We start from the raw sequence: 26,742 nt of genomic DNA, 5'->3' as shown, positions 1-26,742 counted from the left end.
TCCTACTGTGGTTTTTCACTTTGTGGATCTATATCTTTTCCAAATTGTATTTCTTTTCAAGGACTGGATGTAAAACAGTTTTCCCCATTCCTTCAGGTTTCTCTGATTTCCAGAGTATCTTTTGTTAAAGCCTGAAGGTATGTACTTCCTTTGACACCATCCCATATCCATTACAAACTCCTGTCAAAGGTTTTTCATTCGTTCTTTAAGTACTTCTGGCCTTACACTATATTGAACCAACATTTGTTGTGTTGAACAATTTGATTATTTCTTATCAATATGAGAAACCCTGCTTATTTTATACATTTATTACTGAGAGTTCTTATTAAAATGAAAGCCTTGTCTTGCGTTGTCCAAAAGGTTCAAAGAATATAAAATCTTTAGACAAGATTTTAAAACTTTAATAGAATCTCTGAGTATCTTCTTGCGTCATCAAATACTGTTGGTAATGGACTATCTCTCTGGTGTTCTAACATTTGCCTTTATGATTATAAAGAATATATGTATTTTTGTGCTGCTCACGATTCATCTAAGAAGTTTCCTATGCAAGGAAGCATCTATGTGGCAAAATAGTCTCTTACCAGTAGGCATTTACATAGGCAGCAAACCACAAAGTTCTAGAGGCTATTCCAAGCCTGTTTGGTGTGTCTATGTGTGGTTTGTGTAAGAACTCTCAGTGGAGAGCTAGGATTTCTGTAGCGGTAACGGCCTGCACCTCTTCGGCATCCCACTGGGATGCACTGGCATCCGACCAGGAACTATGAAGTTCTCAAACGGAAAACACGCACGCACGCACGCACGCACGCACGCACGCACGCACGCACAGCTCACAGCTCACAGCTCACACGCATGCATGCCAGTTTATTTTAAAATGCTTTGGCTAGTTTATAGGCTGGGAACTCCCAAACCTGCCCCTGCTATCCCAGGCCCAAACCGGAAGTCGCCAGTGGCCACCCACCTAAATTCTTCATGACTTGTCTTTCTTTCCTGCAGCTCCTATGTCCCATCCTTCTCCCCCGAGTCTGGGTGATTCTCTCTTCCTTTTTCCCAGTTCTAAGCCCTTGCAAATCTAAAGGTCCCTTCCAGGTTCCCTCTGCCCAGCCATTGGCTGTACAGCAATTCTTTATTACCAATCAGAGCCAGCTGGGGACAGAATTCCCTTAGCCTATGTTTGGTACACTGCAAGCAGGTTTTTGGGGTAACACAGTTAGCAAGAGAACACTACAGTTTTCAGTGTCATAAAACTTGGTAACATGGAATACAAAGGACAGTAAACGAATTCCCTGTGAGTTACTTAACATTAAGAGAACTTGGGAAAATGTGCCATCATGTGTTGCTTGTATTCTAATGTTAATTTGGGGCTTCCAAGACTGGTTGCCCCAGAGACAAGAGAGTCCACATGTAGGTGCTAAGTGACTCTGTCTCCAAGTTATTTCTGTCTGGTAAATAAAGATGCTAACAGTTAATATCTAGGCAGAAGAGACATAGGTAGTGTTTAGGTTTCCCCGACTTAGGGTCGGAGAGGAACCACTAGGAGGAGAAAAGTGCAGGACCAGAGGAAGGAGAGGCTGCCATTGGTTAGGAGTTAAGAGTACATGGCCCCCAGGGCTGACCAATTGGAGTTAAGAGCACCCCAAATGAAGCATAGTAAGAAATAACTCGGGTTCATCAGTAGGAAAGTAGATTCTAACAACATAGTAGTATCGGCCCAGCTCTTGTGTGTACCTTACATCTGGGAACTTAAGTAGCAAAGGTAGGGTAGAAACCTCAGGCCTGAATTAAATATTTCTACAATCATGTAAGAAAAATCAGGTTTTCTGCTCGGCTGTTTTAAAGTTTATCAGAAAAATCTACCACCATCCCTGCTACCCAAAAAAACCTAAAAGACTTAAAAATCTAAGAAAAAGGAGTCTTTTTTTAAAAAATAATCACTGCCAGTACATGTGTAGAAGGACAGAAATGAAGGCATACTTGAAGAACAAAGTGATTGCACCTGTCAGTTAACATTTATTCTAAGAAAGGACTATGTTTTCTTGACTACAAGGAAGCATAATACCACTCCTGCTGAGAGGAAGAGAAATTACTAGATTAAATGGCTTTCTAAGAAACTTCAACTTTATTTTACATATTTTTTCATTAGGGTAACAAATCAAATATGTCAAGGAATTGTGTATAGAACAGTGTTGCTTTTATTAAATTAATAGAAAATTATTGGTTAAATTAAAAATTATAAAGCTGAGTGTGGTGACTCATGCCTGTAATCCCATTACTAGGGAGACTGAGGCAAAGGATTTCCATGAGTTCCATGCCAGGGTACCCTGTGTTATAGTGGAATTCTCAGTCTCAAGGGAAGGGAAAGAGCGAGAGCGAGAAGGAAGGAAGGAAGGAAGGAAGGAAGGAAGGAAGGAAGGAAGGAAGGAAGGAAGGAAGAGAAAGAAAACTACCTAATGATGCCAACAGAGGTGATGCACATGTGTGCTGAAGCTCTCTAGTTCAAAGGCAACCCAGATTACATAGGGGTGTCAGGCCAGCACAGGCCATATAGGGGCAAGGCCTTGCTAAGTAAATAGTGACCAACATACTTCCATACATGGACTGTACATGTTTCACCTGTGACCTTTTGTCACTGCAAGAGCTGCTGTGAGTTAAACACCCACTGTGACACGTACCTTACTTTATTCAGTCCCAGAGCAAGCACTGCGCCATTGGACACATGCACTGAATGACACCAGAAGTGTTTTTGTGTTTCTCTTGTTTTTCTTTTCTTTTTTTTTTTTTTTCTGGTACAGCTTTGCATGTGCTTATTAGATAGATGGGGAGAAGAGCTTTTTATATTTGAAGGACTTATGAAGCCAATGCTTTCTGAAAGAGATACCAACCCATTATGGCAAAAACATCTAATTTCTACACATTATGGGACTTTCTAGACTATTGGATCTTTAGCAATGCTTGGGTACCAATCTTATTCATAATTTTCCTAGGAGTTACTTTTGAGATAATCCTCGTAAAAACTTGTGAATTCCTTAAGAAGAAGCTTGAACTATGGGAAAGTGGTAGTTCAGGTTCTCAGAAGGTAAGAAATAACTGACCACTTGCTTCCAATTTTTAAAAAAAAAACACTCATTAGAATAACTTATTTAAAAAACATTTAACTTGATAGCTGGTTTACTCTCTAACATGTTTATCTTCTCCCCTTGAAGCAGAATGAAGAAAGGTTCCCAAAAGGCATGACGTTTGGTAAATATCACACAATTTCATCTTATTTGTTTACTTATTTATTTAGGTTTTTGAGACAGGGTTTCTCTATGTAGCCTTGGCTGTCCTGAAACTCCCTCTGTAGACCAGGCTGGCTTCAAATTCATACAGATCCACAACCTCTGCCTCCTTCTCAGTATTGGGATTAAATGCATTAGTCACCACAAGTCTGTTTACAACTTCATTTTTAAATATAAACTTATTTAGCCTAAGTGTCTTCCTCTGATCCTGTAACTTTTTGTTCCCATCTAGCTTTAGAGAGCTGGTCAATTACCCACACATCTTCAGCAGAAAGGTAAGTGAGGCAAAGCAACTTAACTTGTTTACATTCCGTTCAGATTGTCTCTGAATGCAAGAGAAGGCTCTTCCCAAAGGCGTGGTAAACTGTAATTTAATCCAATCTTGTTTTTAAGTGGCTGCCTTGTTCCAAGCTCTAATGAGGATGTTTCATATATGGGTAAAATTGTCCTTTAAAGTAGACAAAGCTTATAGAGCTTAAGTGACTCAGGTTCTTATAAAATCCCTTCACTACTCACAAAGAAACAATAACCACCAGTTCATATCATTCAGCTGGAAAAAACTTACTTACACCATCTACCACGGATGGAGCCAGCAGTGAGGGAGGTGCTGTAAAACTGACAGGCTGTTCTGAAATTCACAATGTAAGTTGAATCTATCAGCTGGCTACAAGTACTTCAGAGTGTAGGTCAAAATCTGTCATCTCACAACTACCTTATTGTTGTGGATTAAACACCAACATTATCATTACTCTTTGTGTTACTATCTTAATTGTTTTTAAAAACTCATTCTATGGTTATTAAACATCTATGCAATAGATACTGCTTGATGCTGGAATACAAACACTTAAGCTAGTTTCTGATCTCAAAAAGACATATAGCTACAGGAAAATTGCCTCCGGGTATACAAACATTTAAAAGACATCTAAACCAACCTAGGGTTTTGAGAATAATTGCATGAAGGAGACATTAGAGCTGGGATTTCACTTTTTAAAATTACAGTTAGGTATTAATTTGTTAGTTTGTTTGATTGGTGGTGCTTCTGCCTGCTGAGTTCTGGGATTGAGTGTGCACCACCATGCCTGGCTATAAGTAATGTTTTGTCTTTCCATGAGATCACTCATTTCTTTGTGCAGAATGAATCTGGAGATTGATAGTCTTAGTTGCTTTAATATTTCAAATCTTCTAAATTTTAAAGTCTAGTTGCTTTCTTATCGCATCAGGTCCTAGGGATTTTAGTCCTAAGGTAGGTGCCTCAAGAAGCAGAAACACTGTGTGGAGGGTCCAGGTTAGTGGAATCCTTGTCAAGAGTGGCTGGCAGCAGAATTGCCATTACAGGCTGGGGAAACTCCGTAGTGCTATCAGACAACCATGGGACTGTTTAAGGTACTGGGGCTTGCAGTGTAAGGTGTGCACTGTCTCCAAGGCTCAGCAGAATATTGGCAGGAAAGAGGAAGTCTTAAAAGTATGAGGACAGGGACTTTCAGATATCCATTCTGTATGTCATTATTCACTCCTTTCTACTTAAGCAGGAACTAAGCCTTAGGTGGAGTTTCTAGGAGACGTTAAGGAAAGATGCAGCAATCACCTCTAATCAAAAGTATCACTTCCCATGGTTTCAGGTACTTGAGACCAGCTATAGTTGGAAATATTCAGTAGAAAATTCTAGAAATAAACAATTTATGACTTTTAAATTGTTTGCCATTCTGAGGAGCATGATGAAATATGCTGTTGTGGTTTGAATAAGAATGGCCGCCATAGGCTCAGATATTTGAATGCTTGGTTTCCAGTTGGTAGAATGTTTAGGGAGAATTGGGAGGTGTAAAAATATCTAATAATCTGAAGTAATTGTCACCTCAGAGGCTTACTGCCTCTTTCTGCTTACCTAGGCTTAGCCTGGAAGCTTCTAGCATTGGTACAATCTTGTCTAGGCCTAGAATGTTTTCGGCCTCTAAGGCTTACTGCTGAATAAGCTCACCCTTTCTAGCTCTTTCTGACCTCTGGGTGGCTGATTCAACTCAGCTCTCCTGGCTCAAACACCTCGCCAAGCTGACTGATCCCAACTAGCACTCATATTCTGACCGAATTGCTCTGGTTGGCTGCATCCTCGCTTTGGCCATGTGTTCTAATGTTCTGGCTCTTTCCGGTTCTCTGGCTTGTTATCTTCACCTGCTGTACTTGTATTCACATAATCTTTGTTTTACTTAACCGTGGCTCAAATGCATGCCATCATTGGTGCTGGTAATTCAGACATCAAAACAGAAGCTGCAAAGCACTCTCAGTGAAAAGTGAAGATTCGATAGAACATTTGAGACAGAGAAGAGTTATGTAACTTTCATTGTGGAGTATTATAATATTCTCTTAGTTGTTGTTTTTAATCCTTTACCTAACACAACTCAAACTCCAGGGAACTCAGTAATAGAGTGCCTGCCTCCTATGTTCTAGACCTTGGGTCCAATACCTTAGGGCTGCAAAAATTAATTCATGATTTAATAATTAACCGTTATTATAAGAAGAAAAAGCATAGTGTACCCAGTATTTGGTGACACCTACAGATTCAAGCATTGTTGTGGCTGGGACTGGATCCCTGAGAAGGGAAGCAATGTAACTGTGGTAGGGTAAGTGTTTTAGAGGAACAAGCTTAATGAGGATATTTTCCAGTGGACATATACCTGGGTGAAAACCCCACCATTTGTGGTTTACAATGGTGGACGTTTAGTTAATTAGTCCATCAGTTATGTTTGTTTGTTTGTTTGTTTGTTTGTTTGTTTGAGACAGTGTCTTCCCATGTAGCTCCAGACTGGGCTTGAATTCAGGAATGTACTGCCTCAGCCTCATGAGAATACCATATATTGTTAAAGCCTTGCTTAGTATCATAGTTCTGCCTTTTGTTGTTTAGCCTGGTGTTCAGAACATTGGCCTAAGCAGTTATGCTTACTGGCAAATCTAAAATCTGTAGTGTAAGTCTAAGTATTACCTTGGCAAAACTTCTTCTTGCTGTGGAGAAGTCATTCTTGCTCAGTTTATGCCTAGGGTCATTTAGATGACTCCTTGAACATGATGATGTTGTAAGATGATGTTGAGGGTCTGAGCTCTTGTTTGACAGAGTAGACAAACAAGGAAACAGTAGAAGAAAATTGCAACATCTTTGCTTTATGTTCATTACTATGATCATTGCTCTGATCCAGAGGTCTACTGAGAAGCACTTCCCCCAAATGTAGGCTTTTCTCTTCCCAGTAAATAGCTGGCTAAATTAACTATCTGTAGAAAATCTACACTTGATGAGATATTCTGCTGTTGTATCTACTAAAGTCCATAACACTGTTCCTTATAACAACTTTCATGTAACAAACAGAAACATATTCTTTATAAAAGCATATAGTCTTCACCCGATGGCTCGTTGTTGTTAAAACACACACACACACGCACACACACACACACACACACACACACACACACACACATTTTTAGAGAGATTGAGAGAGAAATTCTCTTACTCTTAAATAAATGTTTTTTTCTTAATTTTAGTAACTGATTGGTCTACTAAAGGAAATTATGAGGTGGTGAGTTCCTTAACAATGTGGGTGGTAGTTTCACCTTTATCTTTATGTTTATAAACAGTCTTGTTTTCTTCTATGGTAGACTTTTCTTAAGTCTAGAATGAGACCCTATAAACATACTTATTGTAAGTTACAACTCACACTGTTTTCTTATCTCCAGATTTGAAACCTTTTCAGGAAGAGTTGCAACTACTTCTCCATCTGAAGAGAATGGAGATAACAGTAGAGAAAGAGCTTTTTCTTCACACGATGACTGTGAAGTTCAAGAAAGCCATTTTTGTGAAAGTCATTCATCTTCAGGTGGGACCAGTGCACCTTTGTCAATGTTTCACTCAGAAGTAAAGAAAATTCTCATAAGACACAAAAAAGATCCACAAAGTAAATATCAAGCAATACACTTTTCCTCTAGTAACTTGTTTTCAATAATGAAAACCAACAGTACAAAAAACTCACTTCCTGATGATATTAATTTTCAAAGCACTTTTCAATTTATAAGAGATAAGGATCTCAATGTAACACCATGCCCTCTTGTCCATTTATTTCTTTCTGGCGACCAAATTAAACAAGTAGAAGAAAATATAAGAAGAAAAATCCCTGTGAACCCCAAAGCTATGTTACTGAGGGAAGCTGAGTATCTGCACCACAGATTTCCGGAGCCGTTGATTTATAATCTACATTCTAATCAAATATTTATTCCTGCCAAAGCCCAAGATACTTTCCAGGACCAAAATGCCAGGCAAAATCAAATGATTCATGAAGCACATTTAACTAGACAAACTCAACAGTTTATTTACAAACAAGAGTCAGTCAGCAGCCAGCATGGTTTTGCTCAACCTCTAGATTTTATGAGAGTGCCATTTTCTAGCAGCATGCAAAACTCCTTCCAGGCTCAACATATAGATCAGAATGATAAGAGCCAACATTTCATCCACATCCCATGCATTGTTGAAATACAAGACTCAACCAAGGGCATAAAGTCTGATAAACATTTAAGTGAAGCCCAATATTCTATTTCTTTTAATGACCCAAACAAGAGAAACTATTTAGTTAAAGAACAACATAGTGATTTCCAAACTGCTGAATTACTATCTTTAAGTGCAAATTCATTTGCTGAAGCTGAGACACAACAAAGCATAATGCCAGAAGCCCAGCAGCTCAAGGCTTCACTGGATTCAAGGCAGTATTATACACACAGTTCAATGTCTCTTTCACCCACCGTTAAAAGACAAAGGAGAAAAATACCAGACAATGAAAGAAAACTAAGTCTTAAAGTTCCATCTCTAAAAGCAAAGAAAATGTCTTGTTCACGGGTATTTCCAACCATAGTATGTCATACTTCAGAAAATAAGATTGAGTTAAGGTGTAAGAAGAAGAAAATAGTACATCAAAGGAAAATGTCAGATAAAGCATTGTACCTTATTTCTAAGCTAATCTCTAAGCTCATCACTCCCCGTGTTAAAAAGTATTTCTTAAAAAACCTAGTGATGGTCATTCTAGACTTAATAAATTATAAACATTTTCTGCAGGAGCACTGTAGATCACCAGATACAAAAAAAATCAATGATGCAAGTTCTACTGATAGAGTAAGCCTGAGCATTGCTAAAAACATAGAACGCTCATCCATGGTCAACACTAATGAGATGTCAGCTCCTTGTTCAGTACTTGAAACAAATGGAGAGAGGACTAGTGAGGACTCAGTTCAGCACACACTTGACCCGAACATTCCAAAGCATGAGGGGCTTTCTGAAATGTTATCCGAATCTCTACAGAAAGGCGTTTCATTTCCCAAAATAGAATCACACAGAAAAATCAAAGTCCAGAAGGGCATACAAACTATAGAGAATGTAGATGAGTTAATAGTCAATACACCCAACACACAAAGGTGCTTTCCAGAAGAAATAACACAGAATGGCAAAAATTCAATGGAAATTGCTCTGAGCTTTTCGGGTATCAATTTACTTATTTCCCTAGGGTCCCAAAAGCAAGAGAAAAATGAATTAAAAGACATAAATGTTCAAGTGATTACAGGAAGCATAAATCTAAAGGAAGAGAAACCACTAATGAATAATATTACAGAATATGATAAACCAGCTGACAGTGAAAAGCTAGAATGCAACACTACAAGCAATAAGAAAAATAAACATCAATTTGACAGGATGTCAGATACCTCTCATAATGCTATGCAGGCTACCATTTCTGAACCCTTTGGTATGGAAATATATAGCAAATTAAAAGCCAAGTCAGGCACACCAATAATAAATTCTAGTCACTCTGCACTACAAGAGAAACTACTAGATGAAAAGAAAATTCAGGAACTAAATCATATCGATGAGAGCTCCATATTTAGAAAGCCACAAGAGTTTGACAGAGATAAAGAAGGAAAAAGTAGAGAAATAGTTCCACCACTGGCAGAAGACTTGAGAGTCATTGTGTGTCTCAAGCAAAAGGTTGAAAATGTTCAATGTGAAATAGGGCAGATACATTCAGAAAATAGAACAATTCAAAGTGAAGAGAAAGAAGTACAGTCACAGAGTATTTCTACACAGACAGTATGGAAGACTAGCTCATGTCCTTCAAGAGATCCACTACAAGTTGAGAAAGTGTGGCGAAGGGCAGACAAACCTACAGACAGAGAAGAGGCTGCAGGTCCCACACACCCACCTTCAATGCCAGAGAACTTGCCCACTAGTGAATGTTTAATTGAAACGACAGAATGTGGCATTCCATTTAATGGAAAGTCCACAAAGACATTGGACAGTCATATTACAGAAGACAAAGAAGATTGGAAAAAAGACTTATGTGCAGTCGCCACAAGACCTTTCAAAACCAGAAAAAAATCATCAGGAACAAAAAATGTACTCAGCGTCAAACATGAAATTATAAAAGTGAAGAAAGCTGCATTTTCCCAGAGATTTTGTATTAGGGCATATGACCCTCTGATCCATAGGAGAAGAGTAGGAGGCAGTTTCAGAAACATTATTAAACAAATGCTGTATTGTGCAACATTGGCAGCCAGGCCTCTGAATGTTGACCCTCAGAGGTCTCGCATTTCCAATAACAAAATAAATATCAAAATAACAGACCCAAAACCCCAAGATGAAAAGAAAGGAAATAATTTCAATTCCCTTATTAAAGAAAAAGGAGCTGAAGATACTCTAGAAGTTCAATCGTGCCATGGTGTGAAAGTGGTGAAGCAGGCACTGCGGGCGAGAGGGGCTCACAGTAAGAGGAGCTTCAGATGCAGTGCACAGCCAGTGAAGGAGATTAAAATGGAGGAAGAAATGTTTCAAGCAGAATCTTTCACAGACACAATTGAGAAGCCAGCTGACTCAAGAATGGATTCATTTCATGTTGCAAATATAAAGAACAACACATCTACACAAGCAGAGCTCCTAAATTCTGCAGAATTCCAGTTGGTTTCTCCAACACCAGAAAAATTACTGATGGGAACCTCTCTGAGCCAAGCAAGAGAAAGCAATGTTCCAAATAATGGAAATGATACAAGGGAAATTAGTTGTGGTTTTACCCACGAAGCTTTATTGTGGCTTTTAAGTCACTGCATGCCTGTTTTGCCTCGTTCTAAAAAGAAAAAAGACCAGACAAAATTCACAAATGGAAGTATAGTGAGGCTGAAGTATATGAATAAGATGAAACCACCAGCTTCAAAACCATTCAATATCAGAGGCAATAAAAAGAAGTCAAAATTAGACTTCAAGGCTAAGTTTAAAAAGATAAGCCAAGCTAAAGCATGTTTACCTGAATATCAAAACACTCTTTGCGCAGCCATCGATAGCAGAAGGCAGGGGCTATTCCATCATGCTCCACTAAAGCAAGGAGAACTAGCAAGCAAACTATGTGTTGCTTGCACTGCTGAAAGTAGTGCATTCTACAATAAAGAGAAGAAACCTGAAAGAGGGAAACAAAACCCCTCTTTACAGGTATTTCAGCCTGGCCAACACCTGGGGGCTGATGTGGATCAAAGGAAGGAAACTCTCCCAGACCTATCACCCTCCTCTACAAGTCAAGAACAGCCTGTTAACAGTCAAAGGATAAAAGTCCAAGAAGATGCCCTGCAAAATGCTTTAAAGGCTAACCTCCAAATGGATCCCCTAGACACTCCAGAATTACAGAAAACTACCAAAGCAGAAAATGCTTTCACCTTCCCTGTGGTTCCTGAAAGTTTATTTCCTAAAGTAGGGACCTCTTCGCCTGGTGAGTATGCAAACATGATAGATGATGATTTAGAATTTAACAGAATCTCTGAACGTGAACTAGGTTTGTATCCTGTTGTAAACGACTCGGAGACATCAACATATCTGCAGATGACATTCCTGCAGTCGTCTGACTCCGTTACAAAGTCCTTTGTTTCTAGACCTAAAGGAAAGAGAAAAACACTAAGATCAAAGAAGCAGACACCAGTGAGTCGGAGACAACGATGGAAAACTATGAGTGAAACAAAACTACCACAGATAGTGAACTTCAGGTACAGCAAAAACCTAAAATGTAACAAAGAAATTAAAGGTCCACAGGAAAGGGCTAACATAGCAGATGCCGGTTTGGACATTGTTCCTTCCAAGGTACATATTTTGCCCAACAAAAAAATTAGAAGCTCAAAATCATGGACAGAAAAACAGAGAACTAGAAGACTTGGTCATTTGCAACTAATGCAAGAGAAGTCACCAAATGGAAGAAATGCACACTGCTCGAGCTCTGCTGATGCAAGTAGTTTCTCTAGCATGAAGAACTATGAAGGAGGGGGGAAAGAGAAACCAGAAGAATTCCTGATCTCAAAAAATAGCCCTTGCTTTATATTTGGTATGAATCAAGAAAAAGACCACAATCTTGTTAGATCAGACAAACAACTGAACCAACTATGGAGAACCACCACTCAGGTACAACCACAAACACTCACAGAAGCTAGTTTGTGTTCTGCAACATGTCCCATCCGTGATGAATTTCAATTAGAAAGGCTAGAGGCCTATTTCAGTGTTTCCCCTTTAAAATTTGGGAAAGCCAAGGACAATGCATTATCTGAAAAAGAATGTGATCTATTTCATGAAAGACAACACGTTGAACACACTGGTGACAGTGAAAAGGAGGCAAAGGAACTATCAGTCTCATGCATTAATTCAAACCATAGTGGGGAAATGAAATGTTACTCAACCAAAATGAAACACACATATCAGGAGAAAAAAATTGCGGATGAAACTTCCTCTTCAAAAAGTGCTGCAGCTGATATTAATATGAGCAGCAAGATAGAAAACCGCTTACTGAGTGAAAAAACACCCTGTTTCATGCAAATGAAGTCAGAGATAATGTGTCATAAAGGGAAGGTTACTTCAGATGATATCAAAGAAATTGATATTCAAGATAAAGAAGAAAAGCAAAATGATGGTGACACAGTATCACTGTCACTTCCACAACAGAGCCAACATTTTGTATTTTATTCACATCCAAGCAGGGATCCTCACTCTCATAAAGTAGTGGAACAAAGAGGGAGGAACATTCTGTTCGTTGTGGAACAAGATGTCCCACAGCAGAGTCAGTCAGCAGATAAAACGCAAGGACAGTATGATGTTTATACATCAATTTCAAAGCTTCATTCCCTAAAATCAGAAGACTCACAAATAGATGCAGTTAAGACTGTTAGAACAAAATACCACAGTCCAGCTGATGGAACTCTGGCACAGGAATTGAACAGTTGGGATGGATTGGATAGAGATGAGCTTGAAAATGATCTACAAGCAACCATCTCAGAGTCTTTGAATCTCTCAACTCTTGAGGTACCAAGATCTAAAAGACAGAGCAAGATGTTTACATACAAAGCCTTACAAGGTAAAATGTGTTCAGCTGGTGTAACTATGAAAGGAAGGAGAGCATTTGTTTCAAAGGTATTAACTATTCCACAGTGTGGTCATAGAAAAAATCTATCTCGAAAAACCTTGAAATCACAGATTTCTGAATTATTAGTACATTCTGGTGTCTTACCTGATAGCCTTAATGTAATCATATTGAAAGACCCAACATCGGAGAAAAATAAAAGATTAACACAGAAATTGACAGCAATGATGTTAGAGACTTTGGGTTTGTCCACACCTACATGTAAAGAAAGTAAGATATTAAAATTCATGGACAAGGGAGATGAAATGAATACCAATTATCTAACTGTTAAAGCAAGTAACGCGGCAATCTCTCAGACACATATTACTGCAGGATGTGGAACACCAAAACAACGTAAACCTGTGGCAGTTTCAGCCCTAAATGCTAGCTTGTCTTCTATGCCTATGTCTCTTGATGTTAGCACGTGTAATGGACTAAAAAATAGGGATATAATGTGGACAACAAGATTTAGTCATGAACTTCATAACCAGTCAGTACATGAAGAGAGATCTTGTCATGCACATCCCACTGACAAGGATGCTACTTCAAATGGCACCAAAACTATAAAAAGTCAAGGTGAAAAAGGAAACCCACTAAGTTCCCAGCACTTCAATTTCAGTTCTCGGAGTATGGCAGGGCCTAATTCTGTGAAATCTGGTTTAAAGCTGATTAATTCAGCAACATGTTTTGAGTTAGATAGAGCTCTATATGATGGACAAGCACAGCCGGTCAACATAAATAACCAACAAAGCAGCATGGTGAGTGGAATGTTGCAACTTCTAAATACAGAGGAACCTGAGATTGGCTCCATACCACGCAACAATACCTGGGATAGAAATCCCAGGAGAAAGGGTGACTACCCCATGTCTAAACAAAAAGCATGGGCTCAAAAGAACTTGAGAACTTTGAAACTTTTACAGAAACCCAGCCTTATGTCAACTGAAAAGAAAAGTGAGAACTGCACACTAGAGTTTCCAAGCAAAAGAATGTTGAGTCCCACAACAAAACAAGATTCAAGGTTGCTTAATATTGCAAGGCAGAACACGGGAATCCGTAGAAGGAAAAGGTCCCATAATAGTAAACAGCAGCTGAGAAAGACCGTGCATGTGGAAGAGGCACTGACTCGTGCTACCGAAGATGTTGAGATTTGTCCACTCAAATTCATAACTGATGAACTGTTACTTGATACAGCAGAAAGGACTGCTTTCTATAGCAGAATACCTCAAAGATCTATGGCAGAGGAAAATCCAAAGTTACAAGCAAACTTAGCCACAACTTCCTTGGGACCTGACACTTTTTTCATACCTGTTTTATTGGACTTTAAAAGCCAGGAAAACCTGATCAAATTACAAAAAAACAGGAGTGTGTTGAATCGGAGATTTTCAACTACGAAAAAAAAGAAGCCATCCGTTTCAAAGATAATTAAAATAAATAAATACTTTATTACAAACCATAAGAAGGATAAATTAAGAGCCAAGATGAGAGCCATACAACTCGGTGAAAACCTAGCTGATGAACTTCAAAACTTTATTCACTTCATGTCAACCACCTCTAACAGAAAAAATAAACTCAAAGCAGAGGTAGGTTTGGGAATGTCAAAGTTTACTCAGACAATGTCAACACATGGGGAGCTGTCGGTTGAAGGCATCATTGAGAACTATGGTTCTGTTGACAAAGATGGTTCCACCATGCATGTAAGCCTGGAAAATTCACTTTCAACTGTGAGAAAATCACACAGTTGCTTAGAAATCTGTGAGCTGGTCAGTAACACTACCAAACTTGGCAAAACCAAAACTGACCAGTCTGTTTTAAAAGAAAAGTCTCCACTTTATTTGACAGAAATTGTCACTTCTATTGCTAGGAGTTTATTGACTTCCAAAGAATTTAAAAAACAAGCTGGTAGCATGAGAGTGCCTAAGCTGTCAGCTCACAAAGGTGTACCTTTCCAGATAATGAAGTCCACAGATTCACAGTCACCTCAGGTAGAATTTGAGACACAGGACTTTAGAACCCCAGAGATAAAAGTAAATAATGATGAGATAAACACAGACATAAAATTCGTCTATCCATGTATACCAGTCCAACATATAAAAACAGAGTTATCACATAAAATATGTAATATGTATAGAAAATCTGCAAAAGGAAATTGCTTGGACAAAGCAATAGAGAAGAGGAAAGAGGAGTTTGGACAGCCGATTTTGTTTAAAATAGCTTCACAGGGAGGACAGACATTTGAAGCAGATCAAAAGAGAAAACCTGATCCTTTCAAACCAGAAGTCTTTTCAGCTAACATGGTGCACCCCAAGGACACTGTGCTTCAGAAAAAAGCTATTTATTTAATAGATCAAGAAGGAACCACAAACGCTGGAGAAGAGTTTAGTCAAGAGAGTGTCCTTGCTTGTAATGCATGTTCTCTTCACATTGAAAAGCAGAAAAACGAATTTCAAACAGGCTGGAAAACAACATCCTCATCTTTTGCCCTGCTCAAGAAACAGGAAAAGCCTACTATCCTAGGACCTATGTGGAGGTCTTATGCCAGCGACAGTGCCTATCTTGAAACTCTAAGACGAAAAAATAAGGCAAAAATATCAAATGTGAAAAGTGCTATGTGTGCCAAAAAAATAAAGCTGAAGGCAAAGACAATACCAGTTTCTCTCTTTCTTGGACCCGGGGGCAGAAGCAATAAAAAAGAACTAGGACATAGCATGCAGCATCAGAGCACATTAGAGCTGAAGAGAAATATACAAAACCTGCTTCTAAAAGCTAATTCTGACCCTGGGTGCGTTATAACCCCAGTTAAAAAGCTTACCAATGTAAAACTGGAGAAAGGCAAGCTGGAGGAGACAAAGGACATTCTTCCACAGATAATTCTGAAGAAACCATCTAACCAACGGCAAATGTCATGGTCAGGAAGTGTTGATGTATCTAGAAAACTAGCAGAAAATATTAAGGAGGCACATGATCATAGCTCTTTCAAGGACATTCGCCAGCAATTTTGGGTTAAGTCAGAACACTCTTCCAAAACTTCTGGTTTACAAAGAAGAATGAGCTCCGAGTTAACTTCACAGAAAGTGGAAACTGATAGTCTTGGACTAGATAACTCAAGAACTAGAAGAACAAAAATCTACAGTGTCCCACAAGTCAGCCTACAACATGAACATCCCCTGAAGAAAGGGACATGGGGACCAGGAATAGTTATCCAGCCTGTGAAACAGTTTTCTCCTTTTAGAATGGCAAATGAATTCATAATGAAACAAGACATCAAACCATCAAGCCCACAGAGGTTAGGAAGCCTGAAATTAATGGATAAGCCATTAGATTCGAAGGAACCGTTGGTTACTCCCAGGCTTATGGTACAGCAACAAAATCTTTTCACAGATTCTCTTCAGGGATCCATTTCCTCTCATGTGCCACATCAGCCTCATACTGAAGAGCCAAAGGAAGATATGAAAATGAGTAACAAAATCTTAAAGAATTTGACCCAAAAGCTGAAGAAAATCTCAAATGAAGAAATTTTTTCCGATATGGATCACATACCAAGAAGTATTGAAAAACTACTCTTGCTTATTAAAGAACAGGAAAAGAGAAGAAAAAAAAGTAGAGGAGGTAAAAAAGTTGAAGTAGCAGAAGACATAAAAACAACAGTTAGGAAGTCCATTCCATTTCTAAATTATTCACCATCAAGAACACAATTGATCGATACAATAAAGAGCAGTGGTATGTTCATGCAAAGATATGGGACAGAGCCAACGGGGAGAATGGACACATTGTGTAGAGAGCAAAGGCTGTGTGTACAAGGGATCAGCCTAGACTATGTTTATACAGATGAGCTTGCTTCCAAAGTTATACGTCAAAACAGAAGAAGAACAGCATCCACAGAAAATGTTCTATATCAAAAAAGGATAAATATGAAGGTGAGGAAGACAACCTCTGGAAGGCTGTTTAACATTACAGGATATAGAGCCCTTAGCTTCAGAAAGGAACTAAGAGATAGCATGAAGACACAGAAGGAACTGCCACCAGAAAAAATGGTGGCAGATTTACTTTGGAAGAAGTTGTGTGCTTCTGGCTACATTGCATCTCAAATAAAAAAACTTATGGAAGTAAGACCACAAAAGCCATATATTCCTCCACACATGTCGCTGAAGAAAACGAATACAAGTAAAAGGTTATCTGGACAGCCAGTTGATAACAATTCAATATCAAGCACTGTTAGAAAATCATCACAATATACTATAAAGCACAAAGAACACCAAATGGTTTTACTAGATATGATCCCTCTAAATAAAGATCCATTATTGGCTGTTCAACAGGTGGACGAGCTTAGACATACCGACTTCACTCCCCATTTGGAACAAAAAGCATACCGTGTTGTTTTTTCAGAGCCTGGAGAAACTGATTACATTAGATTTGAGGGTCAAAGACCCAGAAACGTTACAGATCTTGAATTCTCCACTGCACAAAGCATAAAGCAAGGAGTTTTGAAAGACTCCATCAAACATGCACTTTCAATTCCACCCAGAAGAGGAGGACCCAAGAAAACAAATATTTCAAGTTCCAAAGAGCATGCCATATTTCTCATGAAGCAGGATACTTTCCAGAAAAAGACACGTGACGTGCAAGAACTCCTTCAACAAAGCACTTCCAAGGTAGGCTTGGGGTCTGTTGTCTGTTCAGTTACGGAGCCCTTTGACTCAGAAAACACTAAGGTATCTAAGAAAGTGGGTATGTATCATAGCATAAAAAATATTTCCCATCTCTCTGGAAGAGAAACTGACACAGAATTAGGTTCCAAAACACAGGCATCTCTCAGCACAGATCTAAAGGATCTACAAAAAACAGGTACTGCACAGAGAAACTATACAAAGTCCACTCAGAATCCTAGAGTCACTCTGAATTCTGCACATTGCCACAAGAGGGCGCCTTTCTACTTAAAACCAACCTTGAGTACACCAATGAAGGACAGTGGTGTAGGGCCCAAAAGGGATCTCAAGGGAAAAGAAAAGGCAGAACCAGCTGACAGTCTATTAAAATTAATCAGACAGAAAGTGAACAGTTCCAAAAAATTGAGGCCAAAATATTTGACCATTTTTATCCAGAACAAAGAACAAATTCTGGAATTTTTTTTATCATGTATATTAATTCAACTTCAGACTGCATATACACAGAAACAAATCTCAGCAAAAGTAGCTCTACATTCAAAACTTTTTAAGCCAGTGGTAGAAAAAGCATTCAGTGACGTAAACCGTCTAGGAGATCAGTCTTCAAGTTCAGAAGGAGCTAGCCTGCATACTAAACGAGGAAAAGATTGCCCAAAAAATGCATGCAAGGCTTTCCCAATGTCTAATACTCAATCTTTGATGGACATACATAGGATTACACCACCACAGGTAAAGAAAGCACTAAAAACAGTAGGTAATTTGGATTATCGCACTTTAAATACAGAAAATGGAGAACAGAAAAGAAGGATAAAAGAATTAAACCAGCACCACCTGTCATTTTCCCTCAAGAATCTGGAGGAACGAATATTTTACTCCCCAAATTGTTCTTATGTCCAGTCCCATTTAGAGCCTCAGACAAAGGAAGCACTGTCAGAAGTAGGCAACATGTCAAGCAGGACAAAGGAGCTACCTTTGTCACCTAAAGATCAACTAAGTACTGTGTGTGAATGTAAACCAGAGTGGATGATTTCCCCCTCAGTTATTTCAGAGCAAACAAAAAAAGAAGATAAGGTGTTGCTTTTGGAGTCCAGCAGTAAAACTATAAGACGCCCAAGCCTTTTGTTGTCGAAAAGAAAGCAATCATGTGGTGGATTACAGATAAGTGAATCAGTGCTAAATGATAGCTCACCCAAGCTAAGAATCAGCGAAAAGGAACTGTTATCACATAAAGCAATCAAAAAGAAGCAAGAGGAGCTCTATCTGCCTGAGCTGTTCTTACATTGCCTTTCATTGTACATGCAGTTTTTGCATGAAAATGAAAAACTGAAGGGTAACGTAGAATACGGGGTTATGAAAGATATAATATGCCTTGAAAGAAAAGCCATAAACTTGAAGAGGTTAGAACTTGCACCTAGTAGGTCCACTGACTCTGCACCTAGTAGGTCCACTGACTCTGCTCAAAGCAGTAAAGCAGAACCACAGTGTTACAAAAAGGAGAAAACGATATGCATGAAGCATAGAAACGATAAACCTGGTTCGATTGTAATAAAAGTATGCGAACCCATCCCTTTACCTCATTTCAAACTGGATAAAGAAAAAGTTGATGTTATCATCTCAAGTAATCTAAGACAAGAAAAATGTAAATCACAGGAAGAAGAGACTGGCATAAAAGAAATGAAGATGGAAGAAATAATAGGTTCTAGTATTACCTTAAAGACAAAGGATTCAACACTGTCTTATTCATCTAGTGGAAAGAAATTGACTTTATACTTCGACACTACAAAACACGACAAAGTACAAGAAAAGTTAAGTAAATCAGACATGAAAGCAACAAAATCTTTTATTTCATTACCATGTCTATCACATCCTAATTTAAATTCAAGAATAAAAGTAGGAAAAGATAAGTCAGGACTACTAAAGGATTGCCTTCCACCACTAAAGTCCCGGCCATCACTGGGAGACAGAAAAGTTTCATTTTCAAATCCATTTAACAGAGATAATGCATGTGGCTTAATAGAATTAAATTATCTTCCACAGAAGAAAGAATATAAGAATCATATACCACATTTGAAAGATATAATAGATCTCAAACATATTGCTCAAAAGGAGAACCCACCTCTTAAACATTTGTTACATGGAAAGGAACTATGGTGGCACAATAAAATACAAAAATTTCTCCAGGGCAACAAAAATAATCTAGATGTAGTTCAGAATAAACCTTGGAATTCTCTTCCTTCACATTTTCTGGAATGGGATCTTAAAACAAAAGAGGCATACTTAAAAAGAATAATGAAGTTCTGCCTTGGATCACCAGGAGTGTTAGAATTGTCAGGTGCAATAGGAAGGCACCAGGAGCTAACTGATGGTCTTTTAAGCAGTACTGAAAAAGCAAATCATATGCCACTGAAAAAGAGATTGCAGACAGAGTTCAAGGAAGTGACACACTCAAGCAGACTATCTTTGAGACAGAAAATGTCTTCAGCACCACAGAAGTTACAATTTAATATTGAAGAAAAGGGAAAAAAGATACATGAAGATAAAAAAATGAAGAATTGGAATAAACCTTCCATATATTCTCTTTCTTACTCTCAAGGGGACACAGGAGTAAGTGGAGAGGAAACTATGCAAATAAGAACCCAATCTTCTAGTCATGGCTCAAAGCTCCAAACACCATCAGATATAGGGGAGATTGTTTATAAAAAGTCTACTTTTGAACCTGTCTTGAACAGTGTAAAATGTCCCTTGGAATCTGTAATCCAGAAAGAAGAGAGTACAAAAACAGAAAAAAACATACATTTGAAAGAAAACCAATCAGTTTCACAGAAAATTCAGCTAGACGTCAAAGAGAGAGGAAAAGATGCAGTTGTAACCAATACCAGCACATGGACACAGACAGATGTAAATGAAAACTTGGAACATTTGCAGGAAAGAAAATGCAAACTAGGTGAGAGTTTAGCCTTGGCATCTTTACCTCACAGTAAGTTGGACATAGAAATAAAAGGCAAGGAAAAAACATGCATAAAAATAGGACCATGTTCTCTGCACTCACAGAGTATGGAATCTTCAGATACAGAAAAACTATATTTTGCAGCATCTTCTTTGAATGATATCGTAAGTGATCCAAAAAGGTCAAGATGCTTGTCATATATAGAAGAGGATGGAGTGAATATATTTGAAAGAATATCAATGCACCCCACGGCCAAACATGTGAACAGGAAGAAATCACCCCTTTCATGTGCACCCAAAATAAAGAGATTTAAAGTGGATCTTGAAGAGCAAAGTAAAAAGAAGCATGAAAGTAGTAGGGGAAAAGTCATGCTTCTGAGAGAAACATGTTCTGTCATCACTTCTTCAGATGTCTTTAAATTAGATATATCAGAGGAAGTTGAAACAGAAACAATGCAAAGCCATGTGCCCTACCCTGTGCTACAAAAACCATTGCCTGTAGGGCAAGTAGGATCTACAAAGACCATTGATAACAATTTTACAAAAAGAAAACTACATCCACCATGGGAAGAGGAAGTACAAACCTCAGCCATTGAGAATTTGACTTACCTCAGAGGCCCAATTTTCATGACGAAGATATCTGCACCTCCTTGTGTGTCCAGTGTCAAGAAACACAGAACCTTGAGCCAGAAAACTCATCAGTGGAATAGTAATGAAAAAACAGGTCAAAAACAAGAAAGAACAAGACACCGTAATGTAGTTGCAACAAAACGTGATGCTTCTATACCATTGCTTACAACAGGGCAAATAGCATCCACAAAGCAAATTTCTGAATGTTCTAAGAGAAAAATTCTTCTCCCAGTACAGGAAGAAGTACAAACCCCAACCACAGATGGTTCAACATACTCTAGTGATATAGTTTTAAAGGCAAAGATATCTGCACCTATTCATGTGTTCAGTCTCAGCGAGCACAGTACCCCAAGAAAGAGGAAGACTCCCCATGGGAAGATTAAAAAAAAGATAAGACAGAAACAGGAAAAAGCAAGAAAGTTTAATATGTATGTAATGAAGACTGATTCTTCTATACCTTCTAGAGCGAGTAAAAAGAAAGATATACTTGGAAAAGTACAATTTTCTCTTCCACCATCAAAGGTTAAAGATGCATCAGCCTCAGACAAAACAACATACATGAAATCATCGGGTTATGTATTAAAAAACATAAAAAAGCCAACACAGGAAGAAGGAAGGAATAGATTCAGAAAAGACGTGAAAGATGAAAAGATCCCTAAATCAATAGATCAAAAGGTAAAAAAGCTACCACAATCATGTACACTCACTATGAAAGAGTTGCAGAGCAAAACCCAGGGAGAAAAACTTTCAGATCTGGCAAGGATAGTTCTAAAACTGTGCACCTCACAATTGCAACTCAATAAATTTTTAGATTCACAGATAGCTGATAGAAAAGTTTACAGTGAAATTAAATTACTGAAAGAACATGTGCCACAGAAAGAAAAGGTGGGTAAAAAAAAGCATGTGGGTGTGAGCAGTGTTGTGCATCCCAAGAATATACATTTGAAGACAAAGAGCTCGCCTATTTTACCTATGCAGAATTTGAGTGACTTTCAGTGGAAAGCTAGCAAGCAGGGAGGAAAGGTCAGAGAAGATAGAAGTGATTCACGAAGAACATTAACCAAGAAGCTGACCGCTACATCTCCCCAGCCTAATAGTGGGAATACAAGAATCAAAGAAGCATGTGTATCAATGTTAACAAGCCCCTCTGTTTCAATGGGATACTTTCAGAAATCAAAAGATTCTGAAGAAGGCATTTACATTCAGTCCATTGCTGGAAGTTCTTCCATTAGTCTACACAGTGAAAAACATATGTCAGAGGAAAAGGGAGAAGCTGGGATGCAAATAGCAAAGCCCGTAGCTCATAAATATCAACAAGCAAAGGTGCAGAAACTTAAAGATGAACAAGGCTTGGTTTTGATTAAGTCTCCTTTATTACTAGATTTGCCTCATCCCCAACTGTGTGAGAAAACAGAATTCAGTACCACAAAGCTAAGACTTACAAATCCTGCTTTGCAGAGCATATCAACTGAAGGAAAAACAGAACGGAGGGAGGTAGGGATCACTGTTGGTGGGACCATGAAAGATGCTAAACAGCATCCTATGCCCCAGAGAGAAGATACATATAGAAAAGAAAAAATAGAAATAATAGACAGGAGAGGCACAGATATAACTTTGAAATCACGGAAATCTCTTCTGTCCCAGAAGCTCCACAGATCAGAACTTCACATGAACATTAAAGCCCCCCAACCAAAGAAGTATGACGACGACGAGAGCGAGTCTCGAGTTTTGAGGAAAATGTATACTTCCAAAGCCTCTTTAGTCAGTATCACACGGTGTGAACGTGTACACGTAGCTGACGGGGATCATCTTCTCGATGGTTTAGAAAGCAAGCCACCTTCTCCACTCCCACAAATTGTGACAGCATTATCAGATATGGAAAAAATGACACACAAAGAGGACATGTGTACTAATGTCAGAAAAGGAAAACAATATTCAAAACAGATAGAAAAAACAGTAGACTTGACAGTTGAGATGCCTTTCAAAAAGGCAAAGGTCTCACCAATTTCACTTCTTCTTAATACAAACAAATTTGTCCTGAATATGAAGGTTCTGGAGAAAAAAGTACACGAAAATAAAAGTGAACTCACTACGGTTGCATCACGGACTTTCTTGTCCATACCATCACCAGATTCTAGATATTCACAGGACAAAACACAGAAAGACACAGCAGGATTTACAAAATCCCCTCATCCACAAGAAAATTTCCAAGAACCATCAGATGCCCAGGACACAGCAACCAGCGAGTTAACTGAGGTTGATTATAAGTGTATTGTTAAGGCAACCGAACACAATGTGCTACTGCAACAAAACAGGTCACAGACGTCAAAGTGTGTGACCAGTGCCCTGAGACTAAGTCATCATCCACATATTAAATCACAACGTAAGCCAACCTTTCCACATCATAAAATCGATTTCACAAGGTTAGGTATCATAATAGGGGAAAAGGTGCTGGACATGTCCTTCAAATGGCAAAAGGGTCAGCTAGGAAAATATAAAAAAGAACTGTTAACTAAAAATTTAAATTGGAAGACGGAAAATGAAATCAAAGATAATTTAAGTTATAAAGCCAAGTTTTCAGTTTCTCCAATCTTTTCTTTAGAAAAGATACCACTTAAAAAATTAAGCAGTGTCCATTCTAGTAAATTTCAAGGTAAGGGAGACCAAAGTGTGATGATGATAGAGCAGGGAAAGCCAAAAGCCTTCCCTTTTCTGAATGTTCCAGTTCCCAACAGAAATCAAATAAATGTGGGTAGAAAACCTGTAGTGAATATCAGTCCACAGACACAGTCAAGGGTACGCATGAGTAATAAGGCGGTTTGTGACAAAAGAAGGAAATTAGGTCCACCATTGACTGTTACTGCAAAGAAAAACCTTCAAGGACAAAAATTGTTTCAAACAAACAATCTCAATTCATTGTATGCCTATGCTCCTATTTGTCCTAAAAGCCAGAAAAACAGATTCACAGTAACAAATCTGAAAAGAGAACTGAGACCCAAATATTCAACTATGAGAATCCCAAAGTACCCAATTTCAAAGATACTTGGTAGTCCGAGCAGGAAGAGGAAATTGGAATATGCCTTCAACAAACCAAAAACCGTGGTTCCAAGGAGTAATGATATCCCTTCAGAAATCATTATCAGCAGTCTTTCTGTTTCCATGATAAATCCCAATGAAAAAATAGTTGAATCAAAACCAAATTCCAGAAGGGAATTCCAGGAGAAATTACCAGATGCTAGTAAAATTAAGGATATCTTAATACATAGAAACTCATTTGACACTGGGGAAGCTGCTCCAGGAACTGTGCACATATTTCCTGATAAAAACAATGAAAACAAAGCACTTGCAGAACATTTGTTTCCCATTTATAAAATTCTTAAAAGTGTCTTTGAAGTCCCTGTTGAAAATAAGATCCAAACCCGAGTTCTTTCTGAAATACTGGAGGAAGTACAAGCCTACAAGCCTGGTGCTGCAAAGGCACCTCCTTTGCCAGAGACTTCAGACACATCATCAAAAATATGTGCCACATTGCTACATACACCTCTTTTAAAACAGCCTACTCCAGAATTAAAAAATAAGCTTACTATGCATTTAGTTTCCAAAGCATCTGAGATAAAACTGAATCAGATACCAGACATGGTGAACACATCCTTACAGAACCGTGACTCTCGCCCCCAAGGGACTATTTCAAAAGATAACAGTTACCCGTTTTATCTGAAACATATAAAAATGAATCTTAAGTCTCCAAAAGTTGATACTATACATGCCAACTTAAAAAACAATTATGAAAGCGATTTTCCTTCTCTCAGTTGTGTGAAGACACCGACAACTAATGTTTCAAGTAGCAATAGGAAGGCCTTGACAGAACCAAAAGACATCAAAAAGCAAGAAAGTGTAACACCATTAGCAAGTTTGAGTAATTTCCCCTTTATTCATGTTCTCAACAAGTTCTCAGAGAAAGAAAAGGACAGCCTTCTTGGGCATCTTTGTACAAAAACAGTGGAGATACATACAATGGGCCTTCCCAGCATAGCCACAAAATCTTATGCAATAGCCAATGGCCAGGATAAATCAAAACCCTTATTTAAGTGCATCCATACTGCCACGAAAGGGCCAAAACGAACAAACCAAGTTTTAGTACTTTTTGATGAAAAATCTTTTTGTGAAATTGACTGTGATTTGCAACACAAATACCTCCGCTCCCTCTCTAAGCCTTCTGTCACTGTGGTCTCTATGCCAAATGCACCTCCCAAACACACTTCCAGGATAAGCAAGGGTTCAGGTTCAGTATGTAAAACAGGACATGGCAGTAAGGAAAGTAGTACTCTTTCCTTTGACAAGAAACTTTTACAACATGTTTCTCTCCCAAAGATAATTCCACAAGAAAGCTCCTTATGCTTCAGAAAATTCCAGGAGCCAACTAATGTGCCTGACTTTTACCCTGGCCTACGAGACACTGAACAAAATGATGTATTTCTTTCAGATTTAAAATTACAGATGACACCAGAAAAAAATAAAAAATGTCATGTATGGTTTCAAGAAACCAGTGCATACAAGCATTCTGCTTCAGGAACTCAACAAAATACTGCTGATTTAGCCAGTTCACTTTCATCTTGGATTTCTGATGGGACGAATGTCTCCCTAAATACTGAGACTTCAACTGACACGGTAGAATGTCAAGCTCTTGAAGAAAGTAACAGCGAGGAATGTGTGTTTATAGAAGCCAATCTTTACTTAACTCAGGATTCACAAAATTTTCTCTCTGAGGTACCTAAAGGCATTCCATTGACAGATATTCACATAGGAGATAAAGAAACTTACTTGAAACCATTTTCCCATAAAGATCCAAATGACAGCCATACAAGAACCCATAGACAGCATATCTTCCCTGTGGCACAACCTTTCTATCAGTCTCAAAATAGCAGGAAATGTAGGTCTAACTCCAAAATGCAGCCTCCTGACTGGTTGTCTCACAGTTCATCCAGTACTGTAGAAATAGAGTCTACATCGTCTTCCATAATGTTCAGTGATGAAAAGCATTGGACTAAGACCACATGGAGAAGAACAAGCTACTCTTTAACCTCTTCAACAACAGAATCAAGTATTAAATTGAGTCTTGCAAAAACCCATGGCAAGTCTCACATGTATCCACAACTCATGGATAGAAATAAGGCTAGATCTGATTTATGGAAAAAGTCCAGAATCTACCAGAACTCACATTACAGCCACTTACGCAGTAAAGAGAGACAGACAAAGAAGAAGAGACAAACCAATCAGATGCCAGAGCCAAATGCTCATTGGCAGAACATCAAATTCTATTCAGAAAGAAGAGAAAACCAGCCCTTTTTTTATGTCTGTGTACCAGCAGACTCAATGGATGTTATTCCCAAAACTGTTCGCTGGGTTATTCCCAATAAAATTTTAGGGAAGAGAAACTTCCAAATTCCTCAAGTGGCAAATATTTCAAAATCTTGGAATTTATGGAGTTCATCCAAAAAGTTGTTGGGGTCACTTACTGGGGCCTTTAATGCAATCCGTTATGGTTAGTATCAGCTAACGTGGATTCTTCTGAATCGGAACACTGGTTGCTACTGTGATATTCTATGAAAATAAAATAATAGAATGTCATATTTCCTTGAGATGTGAGATGTGTTTGCTCAACTCAGCTCCTGTAAAGGTAGACTCATGCAATTGTTCTTGAAGGCTGTGAGTGGGGCGTGGCTCTGTTCCATGCTAGCAGGTAAGAGTTCTCCCTTCCGGAAGCGCTGCTGCTTCATAATCCTAAAGTGAGAG

The 26,742-nt window shown here is 38.5% G+C and overlaps 1 protein-coding gene across 2 annotated transcripts; it reads left to right on the top strand.

The window, feature by feature from the left end:
* On the top strand, nt 1-26,579 carry Gm8251 (predicted gene 8251). Of its 2 annotated transcripts, NM_001376984.1 has the most exons (4): nt 2,702-3,073; nt 3,201-3,237; nt 3,508-3,550; nt 6,993-26,577. In NM_001376984.1, the coding sequence occupies exons 1-4, from the start codon at nt 2,885-2,887 to the stop codon at nt 26,494-26,496; spliced, it is 19,773 nt and encodes a 6,590-aa protein (NP_001363913.1). In that variant the 5' UTR covers nt 2,702-2,884; the 3' UTR covers nt 26,497-26,577. The 2 variants fall into 2 exon arrangements, with proteins under 2 accessions (XP_017168559.1, NP_001363913.1); XM_017313070.1 differs by lacking the exons at nt 3,201-3,237; nt 3,508-3,550 and having other exon boundaries at nt 1-3,073; nt 6,937-26,579.
* The last annotated feature ends 163 nt before the right edge of the window (nt 26,580-26,742 follow it).

Source organism: Mus musculus, chromosome 1, assembly GCF_000001635.26.
Source record: "Mus musculus strain C57BL/6J chromosome 1, GRCm38.p6 C57BL/6J".
In the NCBI taxonomy this organism is placed as follows: Eukaryota; Metazoa; Chordata; class Mammalia; order Rodentia; family Muridae; genus Mus; species Mus musculus.
Note: the sequence above shows the minus strand (reverse complement) of the source record. Positions and strands in the feature narration are given on the sequence as shown.

Excerpts from the sequence above, each read along its gene's own strand:
- Gm8251 (NM_001376984.1), top strand. The coding sequence starts at position 2,885 with ATGGCAAAAACATCTAATTTCTACACATTATGGGACTTTCTAGACTAT. Across the intron at positions 3,238-3,507 it reads CCCAAAAGGCATGACGTTTG|CTTTAGAGAGCTGGTCAATT; the intron begins GTAAATATCACA and ends GTTCCCATCTAG. Across the intron at positions 3,551-6,992 it reads CACACATCTTCAGCAGAAAG|ATTTGAAACCTTTTCAGGAA; the intron begins GTAAGTGAGGCA and ends TCTTATCTCCAG.